The sequence below is a fragment of the Cottoperca gobio genome, chromosome 17 (genome assembly GCF_900634415.1).
Source record: "Cottoperca gobio chromosome 17, fCotGob3.1, whole genome shotgun sequence".
NCBI lineage: Eukaryota > Metazoa > Chordata > Actinopteri > Perciformes > Bovichtidae > Cottoperca > Cottoperca gobio.
The window spans coordinates 11,938,726-11,958,722 of NC_041371.1; the positions used below are offsets into that span (position 1 = coordinate 11,938,726).

The 19,997-nt window shown below is 39.9% G+C and overlaps 1 protein-coding gene across 4 annotated transcripts in view; it reads right to left on the minus strand.

The window, feature by feature from the left end:
- Nucleotides 1-8,382: 8,382 nt before the first annotated feature.
- Nucleotides 8,383-19,997, minus strand: part of tnn (tenascin N) — a 42,557-nt gene continuing 30,942 nt past the window's right edge. For 3 of the 4 annotated variants that reach the window (XM_029454261.1, XM_029454260.1, XM_029454259.1), the window contains 10 exons: nt 19,135-19,398; nt 18,529-18,792; nt 16,559-16,822; nt 13,604-13,734; nt 12,897-13,035; nt 12,103-12,254; nt 11,371-11,467; nt 11,107-11,271; nt 10,471-10,634; nt 8,383-9,113 (listed from right to left, as the gene is read on the minus strand). In XM_029454261.1, coding sequence (XP_029310121.1) covers nt 8,964-9,113; nt 10,471-10,634; nt 11,107-11,271; nt 11,371-11,467; nt 12,103-12,254; nt 12,897-13,035; nt 13,604-13,734; nt 16,559-16,822; nt 18,529-18,792; nt 19,135-19,398 — 1,790 coding nt within the window. In that variant the 3' untranslated portion in view covers nt 8,383-8,963. The remainder of the gene's footprint in view (nt 9,114-10,470; nt 10,635-11,106; nt 11,272-11,370; nt 11,468-12,102; nt 12,255-12,896; nt 13,036-13,603; nt 13,735-16,558; nt 16,823-18,528; nt 18,793-19,134; nt 19,399-19,997) is intronic. The other variant, XM_029454262.1, reaches the window with a different exon arrangement.

The window sequence follows — 19,997 nt, forward strand, 5'->3', positions numbered from 1 at the left end:
TGCTCTTAAATTGAAGAAATCTTCATCTTCATTGTGTGCGTGTCAGTGTGATCATGAATTGTCAGATGTACATACTATTTCATCCCTATATATAATAAAATAAGATTGTTGTTGAGGTTGTTCATTTCATATTTTTATTATTACAAAGGATATTAAAATTAATTATGTTTTTTGCAGATTAAAACAAAAAGATTTTAAACCAAGAAAGAGCGATGTGGCAGATCCTTGTGTGCACATTTATTTTTTAATCTTCAGTTGTCTTCAGAGAGTTATTAAGCGTTATTCTTACAAGTTTGATAAATATGGGCCCAGGTTGGTTTACATGAATAATGCTTGTACAGCTGCATTTAATGACATTCTTTTGAGAAACAAACAATATGAGGTTAAAAGCATTTTCTAAACTTATTCAACTTTAGATATTCAGAGACGAGAAACATTGAAATAATCAAATGATTTGGACTTCCAGTGGATTGCGCCTGAAGGCCCATATTTGTTTTTGTACGACATCTCAAAGCTCAATTAAGCAGAAGCGTCTGAGCGGTATCATCATGTTCAGGCATTAGCTTACACTGGCACTAAGTTGATCTTCTTGCTCAAGTGCTGCTGGGAAAACAGGCACCAACTCATTTCATTACGGCTCAGACGGACACATTCCCATGTGGCAGTGAGGTTTGTCACTTCTGCTTCATGTTCAGAGAGAGAAACTGTACTCGAGCTTAATTTGAAAGCTTGCCCTGCAAAATAAAAGCCTTTGTAGAATTGCACAATGACTAACAAATGCTATTGCCCAACACTGAAAGGTTTATCAAGAAACGACATCATCGACAGGTTCAGTTTCTATTCATTATTGCAGACTGTCAGAGGCTTTCTTAACAGCATAAAGGTAATGATAAAGGAGGGAGTAGATGAAAGAAAGCTAAGATATTCCTTTTATCCTAACGTTCTTACGTAATATTTTAACATTATGGCAAATCTTTACTTTCTTACGGAGAGTCAGAAGAGAAGCTCGATCATTCTCATGTCTGTATGGTAAATATATAGCTGTTAGCTTAGCTTAGCACAAAGACTTGAAACAGGGGGAAACAGCTAGCGTGACTGACTACAGCAAAAATAAATCAGTAATAGTTAACATAATAATATACTTTGTCTAATCCATACAAAAGCTCAAGGCTAAAATTATTTCCAAGACAATTTTGGTTTTCTGTTTCTACCAAACACATTACATTTTTCAGACATGAATGCTATTTATTTAATTTATTACATCTCAGTCGCCTCCCTGCTGCAATCAATAACCATCTGACCATGATTTACTGAAAGTCATTATTAGTTTTCCAATCCATTACACAGTATCGAGGGTGATTTTACAGCCCTGTGCTATAAATGCATAGTGTGCTGAAGTGCAGGTTGCATTAATGAGATCACTTTGTTTCCTGTTCACATGTTCACACCATCCACACTTCTCTCTTCACACCTGTTAGGCTGTATTCTTAATGTAGAGCCACGCTCTGTTTAGACTTTTCTTTGAACAGATCATATAATATTATTAGAGGAAGTATGTAAATTAGCAGCAGGAGTCAAAAGTTAGAGAATATGAAATATATGTTTAGCTTTTTTTTTCCTTTGTCAGTTAGCTGTGATCAGAGGAAACAGAGGTGGGAGGATTTGTCATCTGTTTGAACAGCAAATCTGCTGGCCTGGAGAGATTTAGGCTATATACGATAGCGTCACTTTTTTTTGATCCCATCCAATTATGCATGGCATTGTATATTTAGGACATATTTTCTGTTGTTCCACAGTTGAAAAAATGCTGAGGTGATTCTTTTTAGTTTTTTTAAATAATGCGCCTCGCTGGGCTTTGCATGCATAATTTATCCTGAGGTATAGAGATACGATGATAAAGGACAGTACAATGTGGAAGATGACAGGGAGAGAAATAAAGTATTTTTCTTTTTTACTTTGTGGAATCTCATCTTTCTGTTTTTGATGTAAAATGAAGTTAACGGAGCCTTTGAGTTTTGATATAAAGTCATTATCTTTCTGGGTGAACATGTCATATATTGCACATGTCTTTTTTCCCTCCAACGTGCCTGCTGAGACAATATGCTCACAACATTTCAATATATTTCTACAACAAATGCATTTATTTTTAGCATATGGGAATAAACAGTGCTTATTGAGACCACAGGAACTGTGACTGATGACATGTTGGAAAAAACAAATGTGTCTGTGCTACATTCACGTACAGCATGACATCTGCCTGAAAACATTCCAATTACACAAACAACCCATTTTTACTGCAAAGAATTATGAAAAATAAGTCGATAAAGGCGGTGGAGGAAGGTTGCTCAAGCTATAAACTGTGCAAATAAACCAAACTGAAAGCTTCAGAGGCAATGCAATTAATAAGCGCTTCTGCCTCTAGTGATCTTTATGAACATGTCATTTTCATCATTGCTTTGATGGCCGTAGCGGAGCAATCTTTGATGCAAGTAATCAGTTTGGCTTGAGGAGCAATTCATCTTTGACAATATTAAGACTCAGACATGTACTTTGGGAAATGTGTTCTGCCTCATGGATCGTGATTCTTAACCTGCGTGAGATATTTGGTGTTTGACAAAGTTATTAGCATAACTTAAATCTCACTTTAAACATAAACAACATGTTTGTTTATTTCATTCTTTAAAGGCCTGAGGTGTGGAAATGATCTTTGACAACTTGTCATCTTTTTCACCGTGACATGAGAAAAAAAAGAAAAAGCATCTCTCATTCGATCAGGAGGTGTATCCAACTCCATGACAAATGTGTTTTTATCACTGGTGTGCTTAGCAAACGTGTGATCAATTGTGAACAACAATCAATGAGCTGCCAGCATTTTCAACACTTTCAGTTGAGTGGTTCTCAATTGTTGAAGTACTCAACCCGTCAGGGTTCATCTGACATCGACTAGTATCCCCATTGCCACATTTGTGACGGAGCAAGAGAAGTACATGTAAACAGCCACATTCAAGTCACTCATTCTGTTGAATGGAATATAAACTAAGCGGTGGCTCTTGACATTTGCTGTAAGAGTACAGGTGCATCTGATGCCAATACAAAAATGAACAAAACACCAGACATCTGGCTGCTTAGTGTAGCCTACTGCAGGCTGCTTGAAGATGTGCTACCTCCAGGGATGGAAAGAGTACCATAACATGTAAAAGTACTGTAACTTTAAAGACATTCTAAGTGATAATATTCTTAAATTATAGAGTCTATGGGCTACCTAATAAAATGTATTAACAACTTGTGGGGCAGCATTACACCACAGAGCCCTGATATCCAAAAAGACAACAGCATTTTGCAGCCTGTGCATACAACTGATCATCAATTACAAACAGGCAGAACTGCTTTCCTCTGTGTAGACTCACTAAAAGTAACCAGAAAAGAGGACAATAATGACCAACAAATAACATTTCTCAGGACACCAAGGCAGGTGCAACACCTATTAAGCCACATACAGTATATCTCAAAAGTGAGTACACCCTTTAGATTTTTGCAAATATTCTGTTATATCCTTTCAGGGGATAACATTATCCTACTGAAACTTTGATATAACTTAAAGTAGTCAGTGTGCTGCTTGAATAACAGTATAGATTTATTGTCCTTTGAAAATTACTCAGTACACAGCTGTTAATGTCTAAACAGCTGGCAACAAAAGTGAGTACACCCCATAGTGAACATGTCCTAATTGTGCCCAATGATGTTGTTTTCCCGCCCTGGTGTCATGTGACTCGTTAGTGTTACAAGGATTCAGGTGTAAATGATAAGCAGGGCTGTTAAATTTGGTGTTTTGGGCACAATTCTCTCTGAATGCTGGACAACATGGCACCTCATGGCAAGGAACTCTCTGAGCGGCTGAAAAAAAGGATTATTGCGCTTCACAAAGATGGCCTTGGCTATAAGAAGATTGCCAACACCATGAAAATGAGTTGCAGCACAGTGGCTAAGATCATACAGCGGTTTTCCAGGACAGGTTCCACTCGGAACAGGCCTCGCCAGGGTCGACCAAAGAAGTTGAGTCCACGTGCTCAGCGTCATATCCAGAGGTTGGTTTCCAAAAATAGACGTGCGAGTGCTTCCAGCATTGCTGCAGAGGTTGCAGAAGTGGGATGTCAGCCTGTCAGTGCCCAGACCATACGCCGCACACTGCATCAAATCGGTTTGTATGGCCGTCGCCCCAGACAGAAGCCCTTTCTGAAACCGATGCATAAGAAAGCCCGCAAACAGTTTGCTGAAGACAATGAATCCAAGAACATGAGTTACTGGAACCATGTCCTGTGGTCTGATGAGACCAAAATAAACCTGTTTGGGTCAGATGGTGTCCGGCGTGTGTGGCGGCACCCTGGTGAGGAGTACCAAGACAAATGTGTTTTGCCTACAGTCAAGCATGGTGGTGGCAGCATCATGGTCTGGGGCTGCATGAGTGCTGCCGGCACTGGGGAGCTGCATTTCATTGAGGGACACATGAATTCCAATATATACTGTGACATCCTGCAGCAGAGCATGATCCCCTCTCTTCGGAAACTGGGCCGTAGGGCAGTTTTCCAACATGATAATGACCCTAAACACACCTCCAAGATGACAACGGCCTTGCTGAAGAAGCTGAAGGTTAAGGTGATGGACTGGCCAAGTATGTCTCCAGACCTAAACCCAATTGAGCACATGTGGGGCATCCTCAAGAGGAAGGTGGAGGAGTGCAAGGTGTCCAACATCCGTGCGCTCCGTGATGTCGTCGTGGAGTAGTGGAAGAAGATTCCAGAAGCAACCTGTGCAGCTCTGGTGAATTCCATGCCCAGGAGGGTTAAAGCAGTGCTAGATAACAATGGTGGTCACACAAAATATTGACACTTTGGGCACAATTTAGACATGTTCACTATGGGGTGTACTCACTTTTGTTGCCAGCTGTTTAGACATTAACAGCTGTGTACTGAGTAATTTTCAAAGGACAATAAATCTATACTGTTATTCAAGCAGCACACTGACTACTTTAAGTTATATCAAAGTTTCAGTAGGATAATGTTATCCCCTGAAAGGATATAACAGAATATTTGCAAAAATCTAAAGGGTGTACTCACTTTTGAGATATACTGTAAATTAAATAACCTGATGCTTAAGATAGAATAGACAGAAGAAGAAAAAAAACACTACGGCAGAGATGTAACGTAAAACAATATAGTGCACAATCACACAGCAAAGGAGAAACGCCATAGCATGCGCACCAAAGCGCTGTGTTGCTAGGCAACGCAGAGGTTGTATTTTTGTACTCACCTGTCTGAACGCCTGCTCCACGTTTGCTGCTAGTTTACTCTCAAGGCACAATGTGACACAGGAACACCTCACACACCTCACTGACGGTGAAAGTTAACGCAGAAGTCACTCTGTAGAATCCGCCATTAGCATGTTAGTGTTTAGCATGACGCACCTGTGGAGCTGCTCGCCAGGTGGTGCATTAAACCAGTGATTAATTAAGGCAGATGCAACATTTTTATTCATTTTTTATAATAACTATGTCCTGTTACAATATATTGCTACCTTAACCAATCATGACATCATCCGTCCATCCATCCAAACAGGAGTAGCCTAAGTGTACTGTAAGAATATGGGGACCGCATTTTGATACTTGATATCTCTGTTTTTATCTTTGACAAATATCCTTTATAAAATAATGTTCCACTTTAATATTACACTCCTGCTACTACAGCATATTTTGATCATCTAATACAGGGAGCACATATGGATAGAACAACTGCACGGGCCACTACAGGAGCCTATGGACCTGTTTGAGAAACGTGTATTAGTGAACTCACACCTTGTCTATAATGTGCACTTTAATGCCATATTTTACACCATGATCTTGGGGTGAGTGAATATTTTTTTGTTTTCTCATTTACTGAGACATGAAATGAGACATTTTGACAAGAGAAGCTCATTCCAAAGTCTCTTCTCTTTCTCTCTCTTCTTCTCTTCTTCTTTTCTGTCTGGTCTGTACTTCTCTCTTTTCCATGAACAGCTCACACCCTACCTCTTAAAACAAACACTCCCTTGTTACAACATTACCAAGTTCTCTCATGGAAAAAGCACATCACGCTGAACCCAAGGCGTAAGTGTTGAACCAAAGTGACACTGGCTAACAAATGCAAACGTCTGCAAGCTTATACTGTACAGTATGTAACCGCACAGAGGAGACAGGCAGAAAGAAAGAGAGGCTCTTTCTGCCGCCTCTGTTTATGCTGGCAATAAGCAAACCACTTGCTTCGCAGAGCAATGGCAGGAACCAATCTCCTTAAAGTAATTTGCAATCACTGTGGCTGAAAAGGCATTTCGCATCAATGAGCTTTTGTGAGACATTTCATTTCAAAGTTGAAATGAAATGCTATGCTGTTAATATTTGCTGCCAAATTTGAGTCAGAATCCTTCTCACACTCTTCTGATTTTGATGAATAAACACTCAAAAACATTTTCTTTTCACTTCTACATTTGGCCTTTGAGGAAGGAATGGTATTTTTGAGGTGGTGCAGTGTTTGTTTTCAATCAATCTCCATTTAATTTGTGTTTAAATGGTGTAATGTGTCATTTATATCCTTTCCTAACACTTTTTGGCAGCTGTGTAAAATGGTTCCCTCTCAGACAGCCAGTGCTGTTGCCTTCTACAGATTATGAGATACAGAATTGGGAAACTGTTGCGAGACCAGACGGCAAACAGTTATCAGTCCCTACAAGTTCAGTTTCTCAATTCAGTATGATGAAAGTGTTACACTGTAGGAACACTGCAGATCTCGATAGAGAAACAGAAGAGCGTCTGACCTCGCTGAGCAGTTTTATTTTAAGGTGGCAGTTTCAATAATAACGTGAATTCAAACTGAGCAAACTCCATCTGCTCATGAACACTTGGAAGTTGTTGAAAACTCAGGTAAAGAGCTAATACGTTCATGATTTTGGCGAATTAGTAATGCATTGTGAGCTTTGTGAGGAGACTTTGAGATGAGGATCATTAATCTAAAGCTACTGTCAGTCTGTTGGTCCACGGCTGCTGTAACTATCGGAGTGATTGGCATCATTCATGGTCCCCAGAGGATGAATCCCAATTGATTTGGTGATCCCAACTTTTCTTACACCACCACCAGCAGGTTGACTTTTTTGTTTCAGAGTTAAATGTCTTGACAATTATCAAATGGATCGCCTTGACATTTGGTACAGATAAAATTAGTCCAAATATGAAATACTTGCAAACTAATGACATGCATCAACATTATTTAATTGTCATTAAAGCCATGTATCCATTAACATTTGTTGTTGTACATTGGCAGGGTTACCAGTCGCTGTGATAGTTCCTCCTGCCCTTAAAGCAGTTTCAATGTAAGTTATAGAGGACAAAATAATTCAGTTCAATTACAACTGAAGCTGAATTGTCTAGAGTTACATTGAATTAGCATGAGGAAGGAAACAATTTGATTATATTGTTTAGGAGCGCTCTCACAATATTAGGATGTTGGCATTTATCTCAGAGAGCAGCCTCACAGAGCTGCTGTGCACTCTTAAGACTCCTGTTATCTCAAAATAGATCATTACAGTGATAAAGTAATATAGCACTATAGTAGTTCTAATATATTATTGTCCATTAAGGCTTTAGAAAATGACAAAACATTTACTTGTGTGAATGTGTGGCACAAATATGAATGAGCAGCTATAATCTTAGTCTGACAATACAATTAGTAAAACGAAATGGTCACTGGCTTATAAATTCTTTGATGATGGTCCTTATTTCTGACCTTGACAATCCTGATTGAAGAATGGTTGGAATAAAACCTTATGGGCCATGAAGGTTTAAAAGACATTTCGTGAATGCAAAATTTATGGAGGAGCGGGGACTTTTAGATCAATTCTGTCACATCAGCAGAAAAGTTGATTTATGTGCTCCATCCTTGTCTCATAAACCAACAGTTTGTAATAAAAGTGTAAAAAATGCAATTATGTATGAAGTCAAAGTCAAAGCAGTATTAATAACCTTTGTCAGCTTTCCAGATTGAAAACAAGAGTTTGTTCATTAAGTCCTTGAGGATGGGGCAAACGCACTTCATCCTTATTGGCGTTTGATGTCGGCACATCATTGATTGATATGCGCTGTCGGTATCATATGAATGTAAAGCAGGAGCAATATGGTCACTCCAGACCATCCATTGTTATTCTCTGGCTCGTCCTTCACACACTAATGTGATTTGACAGTGTTTGCGGCACAGTGACAGCTGAATGTGACACAGCCAGCCAACTTCATAGTCAATAAACTCAGGGCACTAACTCGCTAATTGTTCACACCTGATCTTAAAATAAAACACACGAGCCATCTTTTATTTATTATTTTACATTTATGTTGTTATGACAAATCTGCTATACACAAGAGAAGTTGCTACTCAAATTCTTCATAGGACAGAAAATAAACAAATATAATACAAATAACCCGGGCTGCTGCCCTGAGGTTTAAAGAGAAAGTTAAAATGAATGCAGTAATTGGAGAAAAATTGGATTAATCCTGTTTCCTGATCTATAATGGAGGTTACTACCAGAATCAGTGAAACAGGAGTTTTTAAAAATAACAAATGCATTATAACTGATAAGACTAAACTTGTTAATGTTCAACTTCAGTTCACTCAAAACAACTCAAAGGCATTTTCTATTTGCCGCTTTCCCACAATCACACTAAACCTAGGACTTTCTGATTAATGTCATTGTATACAAACAGATAATAAGTTACTATTGCATATCAGCGTTTCTCTCGTTACCCAAATAAGTGTACATATTGTCCAAGAGTAGAGACACATAGAGGCATGTGGGGACATATGTATGTACAAATGTACAGAAACACTCAAATGTGGTGTGATGGCAGCTTAATGGTCACGGCTGTTGTGGTTTTAGTGGGAAGTGCTCTATTATTTCTTTTGGAGGTTTGTGGTTCTGCTCTTCTCTCTGGCCACCAACGATCGCCTCTTCCTGCTGGACAAGGCTCCCACAGGTCGGATCTTCATCTCGGTGAAGTCCAGGGACACCAGGTGGCCCTTCCACGGTTCCCAGTTAACTCCCTGACAGCAGGACAGCAGTTTGAGCGACAATATGTCGAAGAGGGGAACGTAAAAGAGGGGGAAAGTAGAGTATGGTTATGCGTTGGGAGTGATGAAAGAGAAGAGACAGAGTCACTGAAGAGGCAGGCGGCAATTGCAGACAGGCAGAATGACAAACACTAATAAACACCAGCCTCTGGCTTCATTTCATGCGAGTACAAACTCGTTTTGACTGTTATTGCATTTCGCCGACAAACATTACGGAAGACATCTGCAGCGGCAATATTATGGATGAAATCTCGACAAGAGCAGAGAAATCCCCTGGCATTTTCTTCAGTATCAGACTCCCTTAGACATAATAACTGTTGTTGTTACCCTATCAGCCTGGTAAAAAACACTTATGGTTTATAGCTGGTGTGAGAAATGTGTTTTCTTATCACTGCTGATGGATTCAAGCCATTTGTGCTTCGTCTCTACATACCAAAACAACTAAGAGTGGGCTGGGGGTGAAGTTGTCTTTGATTGCTGACCAGGGAACAGCCTCCCAGTCAGAACTCTTTTTATTTGTCTTTCTCAGAGTATGTTTTATAAGGACCCCAAATTACAAAAGGTTAATTGTTTTGTATCATTATGGTTGACTGCATTTGTGGTGCAGTATTTTTAGCAGTAGCAAATCTATAAATGAGACGCAGGTGTTCTGAGTGGTGGTTGTAAAACTACTCACTGAATTTCCTTTAGCAGTTAGAGAAGTGATAAACAAATAGATTAAAAAAAACAGCAGAACTCTTCGTTGAAAGCTGCTGAATTAATCAAAAACCACAGTCAATAAAAAGTTAGTTTGCATCTTCGACATTTTGAACTGAACTCTTTTTGAACATTTGAAAATAAACCAGTTTTGAGATCCACTTTTTATTCAAGGTCAAAAAAAGTCTCCAGTGTAGCTCAACTTAATGAATCACATTCAAAACCAAGTTGGAAAATAAAGTCTTTCATTGACAAAGATGGAGTGAAGGCAAAGGTGCAGCCTTTTCTCAAGGATCCGAAGTTAACTGGTAACTTGGGTTAGTATAAATGTGTCCTCACAAAGTACTGTCAGTGCCACCTATTGGTGAGAAGACACACTACACCATGAGAGGTAAATTCAATACTTTGTCATGGAGTATTGTTGTGAACAGAATGATTTAATACTCTCATTTTGTGCATGTCTGCTGATGCCAGTACCTGCGACAACTGGATGAACCACTCCACTAGATTCCCCATTTGTTTGGTTTTATTCTTCTTTTTTAAACCCTCATTGGCAGAGCCACAATAACGGCAGGATAGAGCCCTATGATCATCATGCATGACCCAGTGCAGGACCGCGTCACTGCTCACTCACCAAACTGTGCCTGATGTCTCCCCATTTTCCATTGAGGTTGGCCAGATGACAGTTTTTGTACCACCATGCGCCACGGTGGGTCAGGGCACAGTTACCCAGGGCGATGTCATTGTCATTATCAACAGTGGTCCAGGGCCGGCCTTGGTGGTAGGTCATAGCATCACCTGGGGATCATCAACAGTAGTACAGTCTAAATGTTAAAAACTGTCTGTGTGCAGTTCAACCTTCCTCTATCAACTATATATTCTCAGATTTTGCTGCTCGCTTCTTTTTCTTCCATGTGAAGATAAATTTAATAAAAAGGCTAAAAATAGAGATATACAGTATATGTTGTTTCAGCACACTGTGGCATGTGTAGACACAGCGTGCCACTTGCTGTGTGTTTCCATCTCTGGCTTCAAAGCTCACTGAGATTGTGCCTTCTTCAGATAGCACCTGTATATAGCTGCTGTCTATACCTGACTGAATATACAGAGTTTCTCAAACAAATATCGCATCTAATGTTGGTGTGTATTAGCTTTCTCAGCACCCCACAGAATAATGGGGACCGTGTCTGAGAGAATATGCGTTTTGAAAGCTACACATGCTGTTGTATTGCTGGAAGTCTGGAAAAGATTTTAGGAGCAAAAGGCTCACCTGCTGTCCCACTGTATTTGCCGATAGTGAGTTTGAATTTCTCCTTGACCGGTGCGATCTTAAAGTCGTCGTATACAGCGTAGGCTCTCTCGGCGCCCAGTCCCACGTCAAACCTCACCTCATATTGAGTCGGAGTGTTGGTGAGCTCATATATCTTATCCAGACCTGAGGGAGCAGACAGACAGAGAATGTGAAAGCAAAAAGAAATGCTCCATTACTGTTCAGATGTGCATGTTTCAATGTCTGTGGAGAACCAGTGCTCACCAATCCAGAACTCCTCTGTCATGTTGCCAAAGCCGGCTATGTACTGTCTCCAGCGTTTCATGAAGTCCAGCTTGCCAGTGGTACGTCGCTGGAGCACCTGAAAGCAGCGAGCACAGGATGTTCACTGACATCTGTTCCACAAGAGTTTCAAACCATCTGCTTCGGGTTGTTGGTTACCATCTCCATAACTAACATTTCAGTAGCAATAACTGTCAACTACTATCATTAACTGTGTATTCCAGGGAATTAGGACTGCACTTCTGTAAAGCTGAGGGACTAGGATTTATAAAGAATAGTCAAAATCGAAATGGCAGAGGTCCAGATATCTTGAATTTAAGTCCTTTGCTCCAAAAATACTCGATCTTACTGTACCCATGAGGCAACTCAACAGCATGTGGACATCATCAGGATCATTTATCAGACTTTGAGAAGCCAACGGAAATATTATACAACTGTTTTCACAGTTAATATATATATATATACTGTATATACTGTATATATATATATATATATATATATATATATACACACAGTATATATATATATATATATATATATACACAGTATAATATATATATATTATACTGTGTGTGAGTCGGTGGAATGCTGCTTTAATATTTACTGTTATAAATTCTGTAAATAATAATACAAAAATAAACAGTATTATTACTATCCTGAAAGCGTATTCAAAAGATAGTTTTCCATATTTTGGTCTGTGTAAGTAATTTGTACCAGCCAGCCGCCTCCATCAGTCTCCATGTCGCAGTAAGCCTCAATTGGTTTGGAGCGGTTGTTGTTAATGTAGACGGTGTAGATGGCACTCTTCTTATTGCCATTCTTCATGATCTGGACGCAGTCCATGGGGAAGGGGTACAGGAGGCCAACTAGGGAAAATGTGTGACAGCGTTATTAAGCCATTTGGGCCCGCAACTTGAAATTTGAAGAATTTCCCTCGAGGCGTTTCCTGAGATATTGTTTTCATATGTTATAATGAATGTTATATACGGACAGAAAACCCGAAAACATAATGACACAACAATGTCTGTATCCCAGCAATGACATGGAGTCATCAAGTATTTGGAATCTATGAACTCATAACAACTTGAATATCAAAGATGCACACATAAACAGTGTAAAATAAATCATATGAAAGTCATTTAATAAACACGATGTTGGCGTTTTGCCTCATTTCTCTAAAATCCTGAGTTTAACTATAGATAAAAATGGGATTTTTCATGTCATCTAAACTTTTCTAAGGTGTACTGCTAGATACGGATACTTGCCCAAAGTATGTCCAGTACCAGATTTCAAGACTTTAGACGTTTTTCCATATCATACTAAACATAGTCTTTGGGCATAAATGGCTTTATGTTTATTTAATACTTGCGATGTGATATTGAAGCGCACAATAACATGACAACAAACTGACACAACTATACAATACAATAAAAAGAGAATAGAGGATATCATCAAAGAGCAACGTGCACAGAAAGCAGTCGTGACTCAGCAGACAGTAGTGCACAGACCTGTTCTGAAGGTCGTCTGTAGCACCTTGCTGCTCTTGTTCCCCCTGTAGGCGATGATGGTGACGATGTATCTCTTCCCTGTCTCCAAACTGGATACAGCAAAACTGCTCTCGCTGGCCCCGAGCTGCTTTTCAACCGTCTGCACGCAGCACAACAATTGCAGTTAATCTTACCGAGCTCTCAATTTATGAGTGATGACATCATCTTGAGCTTCAATAAGAGGCAGGCATTAAGTGTGCTCCTGAATTAGTTTTATTATGAAGTAGAAAAGATCAATCACCTCATACACTTACAAATCCTTACAAGTAAATCCATTGCATTTCTGACCACAAGAGGTCAGCGTTCTCCAGAGCTTAAATCGAACATTCACATTTACTGTCGCCTCAGCATATGTCAAACAGTGAAGAAAATATTATCCAAGTGGTATTTGTATGCTTGTGAGGACTTAAAATCCAGCACCGTAAAGTAATATTCCCATTTGGCCACAGGACACTCAGAAGGAACGGCAGCTCTGTGTTACCCAATTCTGAATAAAAGGTTGTTGCATCCTCAGTTTCCATATGAGTGAGTTTTTTGTCATTTAATATAAAATGTGTACATAACAATCTCTTTATTAACAAATAATGAGACTAACACCTCAGTTGTGGCACATGCGAATACATTTTTAGTGTGGTGTCAGTATATTTTGGGTGAGAAATGTAAGTTACCTCCATGTTGCCGTCCTCATCTCTGTATGTGAGGATGTACCCCTCAATGTCAGCGAGAGGAGCAATCCAGGTCAAAAAAGCAGAATCCAGTGTCACATCTGTTGCCTTCAAGTCCTCAGGGGCATCGATGTCTGTGGATTTGATTGTAAATCAGAGTGGATTACAGCACAAGAATATGGTTTATGTTATACATCTTTACAACGCAGGCCTGGATTGGACATTTTTTAGTGCTGTTTATACTTTAGTTTGTTTACTAAAAATGGGGGAAATAATCAATTGTGAGGGACCCCTAGTAAGAATAGGATCCCTTTCATTAAACAGATATGTTAATGCTTTTGTTAAATCATCATTTCAAATCAAACATCTTTTCTTACAATCACATGCAAGTGAAGTGTTTCCCAAATGCAGAGACTTAGCTTTGCCGTATTCATCCCTCTTTATTCCTTTTCTCTACGAGTTCAACATGAATATATCTGAAGCTGTAGCTTTTCTTAGCCTCTCTCCACCTGAAGCACAACACTAGGGATGTCTAGCAGCCGCCTGCAAAGTCACAATTTGCCTCTGCAGAAGAAATGGCAGTTCATCGAACAAATTGAAATGCTTTGAAGGTTTGACCTGAAACATACGCTGAAATAATTTGTCTGACACAACGATGCCTTCTGTAACAATGGGAGCCTTAACCTCCCATGGCTTTAGAAGATAGAGGAAGCGCATGTCACCATGCCGTACAAAATCAGCCCAAGCGATCTATTATTTACTAAAGTCTCATACAATATTATATTATATTCCAAAACCATCTAATTGTCAGTCTAACAATCACTGAAAAAGTTAAAACGCTTTTCTGGTAATTAAAACTGTAATGCAAGAAAAGTGTTAACAGTGACAGATTAGGAGGTGCTTCTCGGGATATAATTACTGGAAAGCAATGCTGCTGAAGAAGTCTGTGAAGCACACTGATGTTGGTGTGAGACAGTCTTAAGTGACATATTAATGGTGCTTGTTAATACGTCCAATAAAATCTCAAATGGAATAACACGTGCCTTTATGTGTCCCAGATGATATCTTTTGACACAATGGCTTTCCTATCTGAACCCAGCACCACGTTGGTCTATAGCCACCAACGGACTCAAATGAGTTACGACGAGACAAGTTTATAATACAAAACTCGGCCATTTGCTGCCTAATTGAAAAGATCCCCGTTTCACTTAAAGCTCCCAAGTGATTTTACAGATCATCTGGCTCACACAAATACCCCTGTTGTAACCCGTTCACCATGTGCTGCAGCTGCTATCTTTACCTCTCACTAAGATACCAGACATACCCAGTGACCTGGCCTGGGCTGTGGGACTCATTTTCCTGACAGAGCAGGAGTTTCGGTGCTCCCTGGTAGTTCTGAAGTTCAGAGCAAACTAATGGACTTTGTAAGAAATGTACAGTTCAATAAAACAAATGTCATAAGGCGTAAGAAATCATGGGTTTAGTGTGGCATCATCATTAATAAATGAATAATACAACCATTTCCAAGTTCACAAGATTTGCAGGTGTCAACAAAATGTGGTAATTATTATAATGAGACTAAATTACTGTTATTGAGACTTGCGATCAGCAGTGTATATATATATATATATATATATATATATATATATATATTAAAAAGTGTATGAGTCCAATAGGTCTCACACATGATGCAAGCACTGCATTTAACTCTCTGTCCCAAGGAAACAACCCTGATGTATTCCCTGAACTCTAATACTTAACCCTTGACCCTGTGAATACCAGTGTATCCAGTATTGTCAGATCAATAGGGTTGGGTATCGTTTGGCTTTTAAAGATTCCGGTTCCGATTCTGCTTATCGATTTCGATTCTTTGACGGGGTCATAACAGGTCACTTGCGTATTTCACAGGGAAAAAACATATTTATGAAAACCTTTACACTAATTTATATTCGCTTGAACATGTAAATCAAATGCATACAGTTTACTTTGGTTGCTGTTATTAAATCATAGGATTAGTTCATTTTCATTTCATTCACACATTTCTTCTGATTTGTGCAATTTCAGATGTTACCATTTCCCCCAGTCTCCCCTACTGAAACCTGCCGAAGTGACACGGACAGGGTCCAACTTACTCTCTAAATACAACCGGCCAGCTGCCCGATCGAGTCACTGCTTCAAATCATTTTCCAGACCTTACTTGACGTGCGACATACTGACTCTGTGACTCTGTATCACAATACATGTGACGTGAGTAGAGCGCGCCGCAAGAAGACAGACAGGCAGGCTTGTTTACTTCATAGAGGAAATGGAGGTCAATATAAACAACATACGAGTAGAAATACCAAATAATATTCATTGTGTGTTGGAGAAAAACATACGACTGGGTTGAGAAAAAAAGAAAAAAAAGACTCAATCATCAAACAATATTAAATAAGTAAAATAAACCCACAAATGCAGGTTGTTGCAAGATAGTCTCCAACATAGTCACCTGTTACTGCTTGTGTAGAACCAATATTCCTTCAAACTAAAGGCCACATGTAGCAGATGCTGACTGAGAGGAATTACTTGTCAGGCCTTTGTTTGTTTATGCTAATAGTCCCTCCACAAGAACGATGTTTAAAACAATCCAGAACCTGTCCGCATTACTGTTTTGGTTATGTCACCATTTAAGCATTCATATCTATCATCCAGTTTTGCTTTAGTATGTTTCAACTTAGTATGTGGATTTAAAATGAATGGTTGATTTTATCATTATCAAAAGATTTATCATTTATCATTTCCAAATGTAAAATGATGCTCTACCTGTGTGCATAAATATCTTTGAAACTAAACAAAACTGCCACAATAATTTTGTTTAAATGACTGTTTTCTAAGATGTTAAATGATGAATTGTTATTTCAAGACAGAGGAGTTTTGTTATTACCAAAAGAAAATCCTGCCTATTGGTTAAGTATTAACCTGTCTCAGCTTTTGTTGAGATCTTCCTGCTGGCTTTGCTCCCCTTGATGGCCCAGATGTAGACAGTGTAGAGGACACCAGGCCTCAGGCCAGTCAGGCTGTAAGAGGTGCTGTCAGACCCAACTGGGATTTCCTTACTAGAGCCCTCAGAGGAGCTGTAGGTTAGGATGTAGCCATCAATTTCTGCCTGGACTGGATCCCATGACACGCTGAAGCTGGACTCTGATTCATCTCGGGCTAAGAGGTTAGCAGGAGCGTCCAGTTCTAGAGGAAGATGTTAGTGGAGGCGGTTATTATAAGACAGATGCAAACTACAAGAACTACTGATGCAAACTACAAGATGTATTGTTTAATTTCTTCACCCAAGAGCAAACAAATTAAATCTTCTGGCATGCATTTTCTAAAAACATTAGTAACATGATGATAATTACAAGGAAAAGAATGATGTTTAGCTAGAATAAGATACCTTCAACATGAAATAGATGTGATATATATTTAAAATCTGTCCACTAGCTTTGCCCCCCCCCCTCACTGTCCAAATGTAGATGATGCAAAGGCCACAAGGACTCAGGAGGCAGTAAGCTTATAAGAGGGAGCATGGGATCCCAGAGGACTATGTACATGAGCTCTCTTCAGAACTGTAGCTAAACTTATGTCCATTGATTTTCGACTGCACTTTGTCCGACGACTCGCTGATGATGGGCCAAGAGTTTAGTTGGAGCGCCCAGTTCAGCACATGGAGTCACGATTATAGCAAGAGCAAAGAATCTTCAACATGAGAGCCCCTGTGGCCGGGTGAACCTTGAAGCTCATCTGGAAATGCTGGAATTGGGGCCAATACCTGTTATGCAAATTGTACGGACTGAGCGCATTGTGACTCTCTGAATGTGAATCACTCTGAGAGAAAAAGCCTAATCTAATGTAATCTCATCTATCCTGGTTTCCCCTGATGTATGGCCTGGTGCACCTGCATGTTGCAGGGAGGAAAACTAGAACATGTGGCCTTCTGGGTTTTCTGGAAATGCCTGGTTTGTCTGCGCAGAATAATTTCAACTCTCAAAGCCATATTTTTTTCTATCGTTGCATAGGTTCTGCACAGAATGATCATGGAAGCAGCTGCAAAGCGCTGTGATTAAAAGGTGAACAGTGCTCGTCGTTGAGACACCCCAAGAAAACCTTGTGGTGGACAGAGGGAGTGAAAGAGGCTGTCAAACTGAGGACGGAGACCTTCAAGGCCTTCAGTTGTCCTATTCTGGTTAAAGGTGACTTGTTCTATTCAGAAAAGCAGGCAGCTTCTCCAAGGATCCAGGTAAATTGGGATTTTACACACAAGTTAGAGCGCAGGAGAACGACAAAGCATAAGAGGGATTGGGTGCAGCAATGCAGACGTTATATCAGATATCAGTGCTAGTGAAGAGACAGCTGAGCCAAAGAGTCAATCTTCAATCAATCCTTCATCTGTGGTCACAAACGTTGGCTAGTTAAGTATTGGAACTGTAATTATCATATTGTTGGATACAAGAGGCTGAGATGAGTATCCCCGGCATGTTGGCTGACCTCAGTTTGCACTACAGAGTGAAGTGTCTCTTCCAGAGTAGCAGGTAGGGGTGTGTTGGTCACAAAGAATGTATTACACATCTGAGCTGAGATATGACTTCTCAGGAAGAGCTGGAGTAAGTTATGGGGAAAAAAGGACGACTGGGCTGCTTTGCTCGCCGTGACACGCACAAGAAATTGGCAAGTAGATGGATAAAGTGATGGATGATTACATTGGAAAACTTCTTTAAAACAAACAAGCTGATTAGTCTAACATGTGAAAAAACACTTTTTTGGGGGTTGTCTTGTCAAAATAACTGTAAAGGATATAATGTATTAAAAATAAACATGGCACTTCAATATGTGAGGTGAGTATACCAATCGAAAGCATGGCTGTAATTGGTCGGTTTAACAGAAACTGGTAGATTAGAGACCTGTCTGAGCTTGTGTTGAGGTTTTTTTGCTGGCTTTGTTTCCTTTTATGGCCCAGATGTAGACAGTGTAGAGGACACCAGGCCTCAGGCCAGTCAGGCTGTGAGAGGTGCTGTCAGAGCCCACTGGGATCACATCAGTAGAGCCCTCAGAGGAGCTGTAGGTTAGGGCGTAGCCATCTATTTCTGCCTGGGCCGGACCCCATGACACGCTGAAGCTGGACTCTGTCACATCTCGGGCTGAGAGGTTAGCGGGAGCATCCAGGTCTAGAGGAAGATGTTAGTGGAGGATATCAATACACTTCTGATGCAAACTACAGACTAGTCCATCAATTAATGCCAAGTCCTGGTCTCATGACAAACTGAAGCTGGACTCTGTTTCCACCATTGACCAAGAGCTTAGGGCCTAATTACACAATCCTTGAAAGCTACATCTAACAGTCAGGTGTTGGTTTAGGTTACTTTCTAGGAAAATAAAAAGGTTGATATTGTTTTAAGGGGCCTAAACATACTAGTGCATGTAGATGAACATTCAATCCCAAATGTTGGCATTAGCTGGTCAGATAACTAAGTGCTTCGGATTTGAACAGAAAGTCGTAGAGTTGAGACCTGTCTCCGCTTGTGTTGAGATCTTCCTGCTGGCCTTGCCTTCCTTGATGGCCCATACGTAGACAGTGTAGAGGACACCAGGCCTCAGGCCATTCAGCATGTAGGAAGAAATATCAGACCCGACAGAGATTTCCTCACTTGACCCCTCAGAGGAGCTGTAGGTTAGGATGTAGCCATCAATGTTGGCCTGGGTATGATCCCAGGAGACTCTGAAGCTGGACTCTGTTTCATCTTGGGCCAAGACATTAGTAGGAGTGTCCAGCTCTGTGTGGGGAGTTATGGTTAGTGAAGAACTAAAGGACTACATCCAGTGCAAACATAACAACTACACACAGCTGATCTAAATCAGTATAATGTGCTACCCTCTGACACATAACATTCGGTCACTGTGCAAGAGGGTAGAAACATCAAACTTGGAGCAAAGTGTATGGAGGGGTTTAAAAAAAATGTTTTGGTCCTTTAATCAAAACCAATTATGAAGATGAAAGCACTTTTTTTTTTTTTTTGGAATGATAAATAGCTGTTGTTTAACAAACATGTTGACTTATGTTTCTCTTGAGGTCTTGATTTCATGTTTGACATTATATCACATTGTTATGTAAGTAGGGCTACTATGAGTATATGTTAATTAAAGAACATGCAAACTACTATTGCAAACAAAAAAGATGTAAAAGAATAATGCTAGTTCTATTCCCCATACTGCACATGTTACAGTTAATAGAGATCCCAATTGCTAACATCACCAGCTAGCAAAGTGAGTTTCAAGACACTTCAGATGTTTGCATCCATGAGCTCTCCTGCTGGTTGATGTATGAGTGAGCTTATTGGAGCTAACATGTCTGCTTCCCTCATCAAAAGGGACC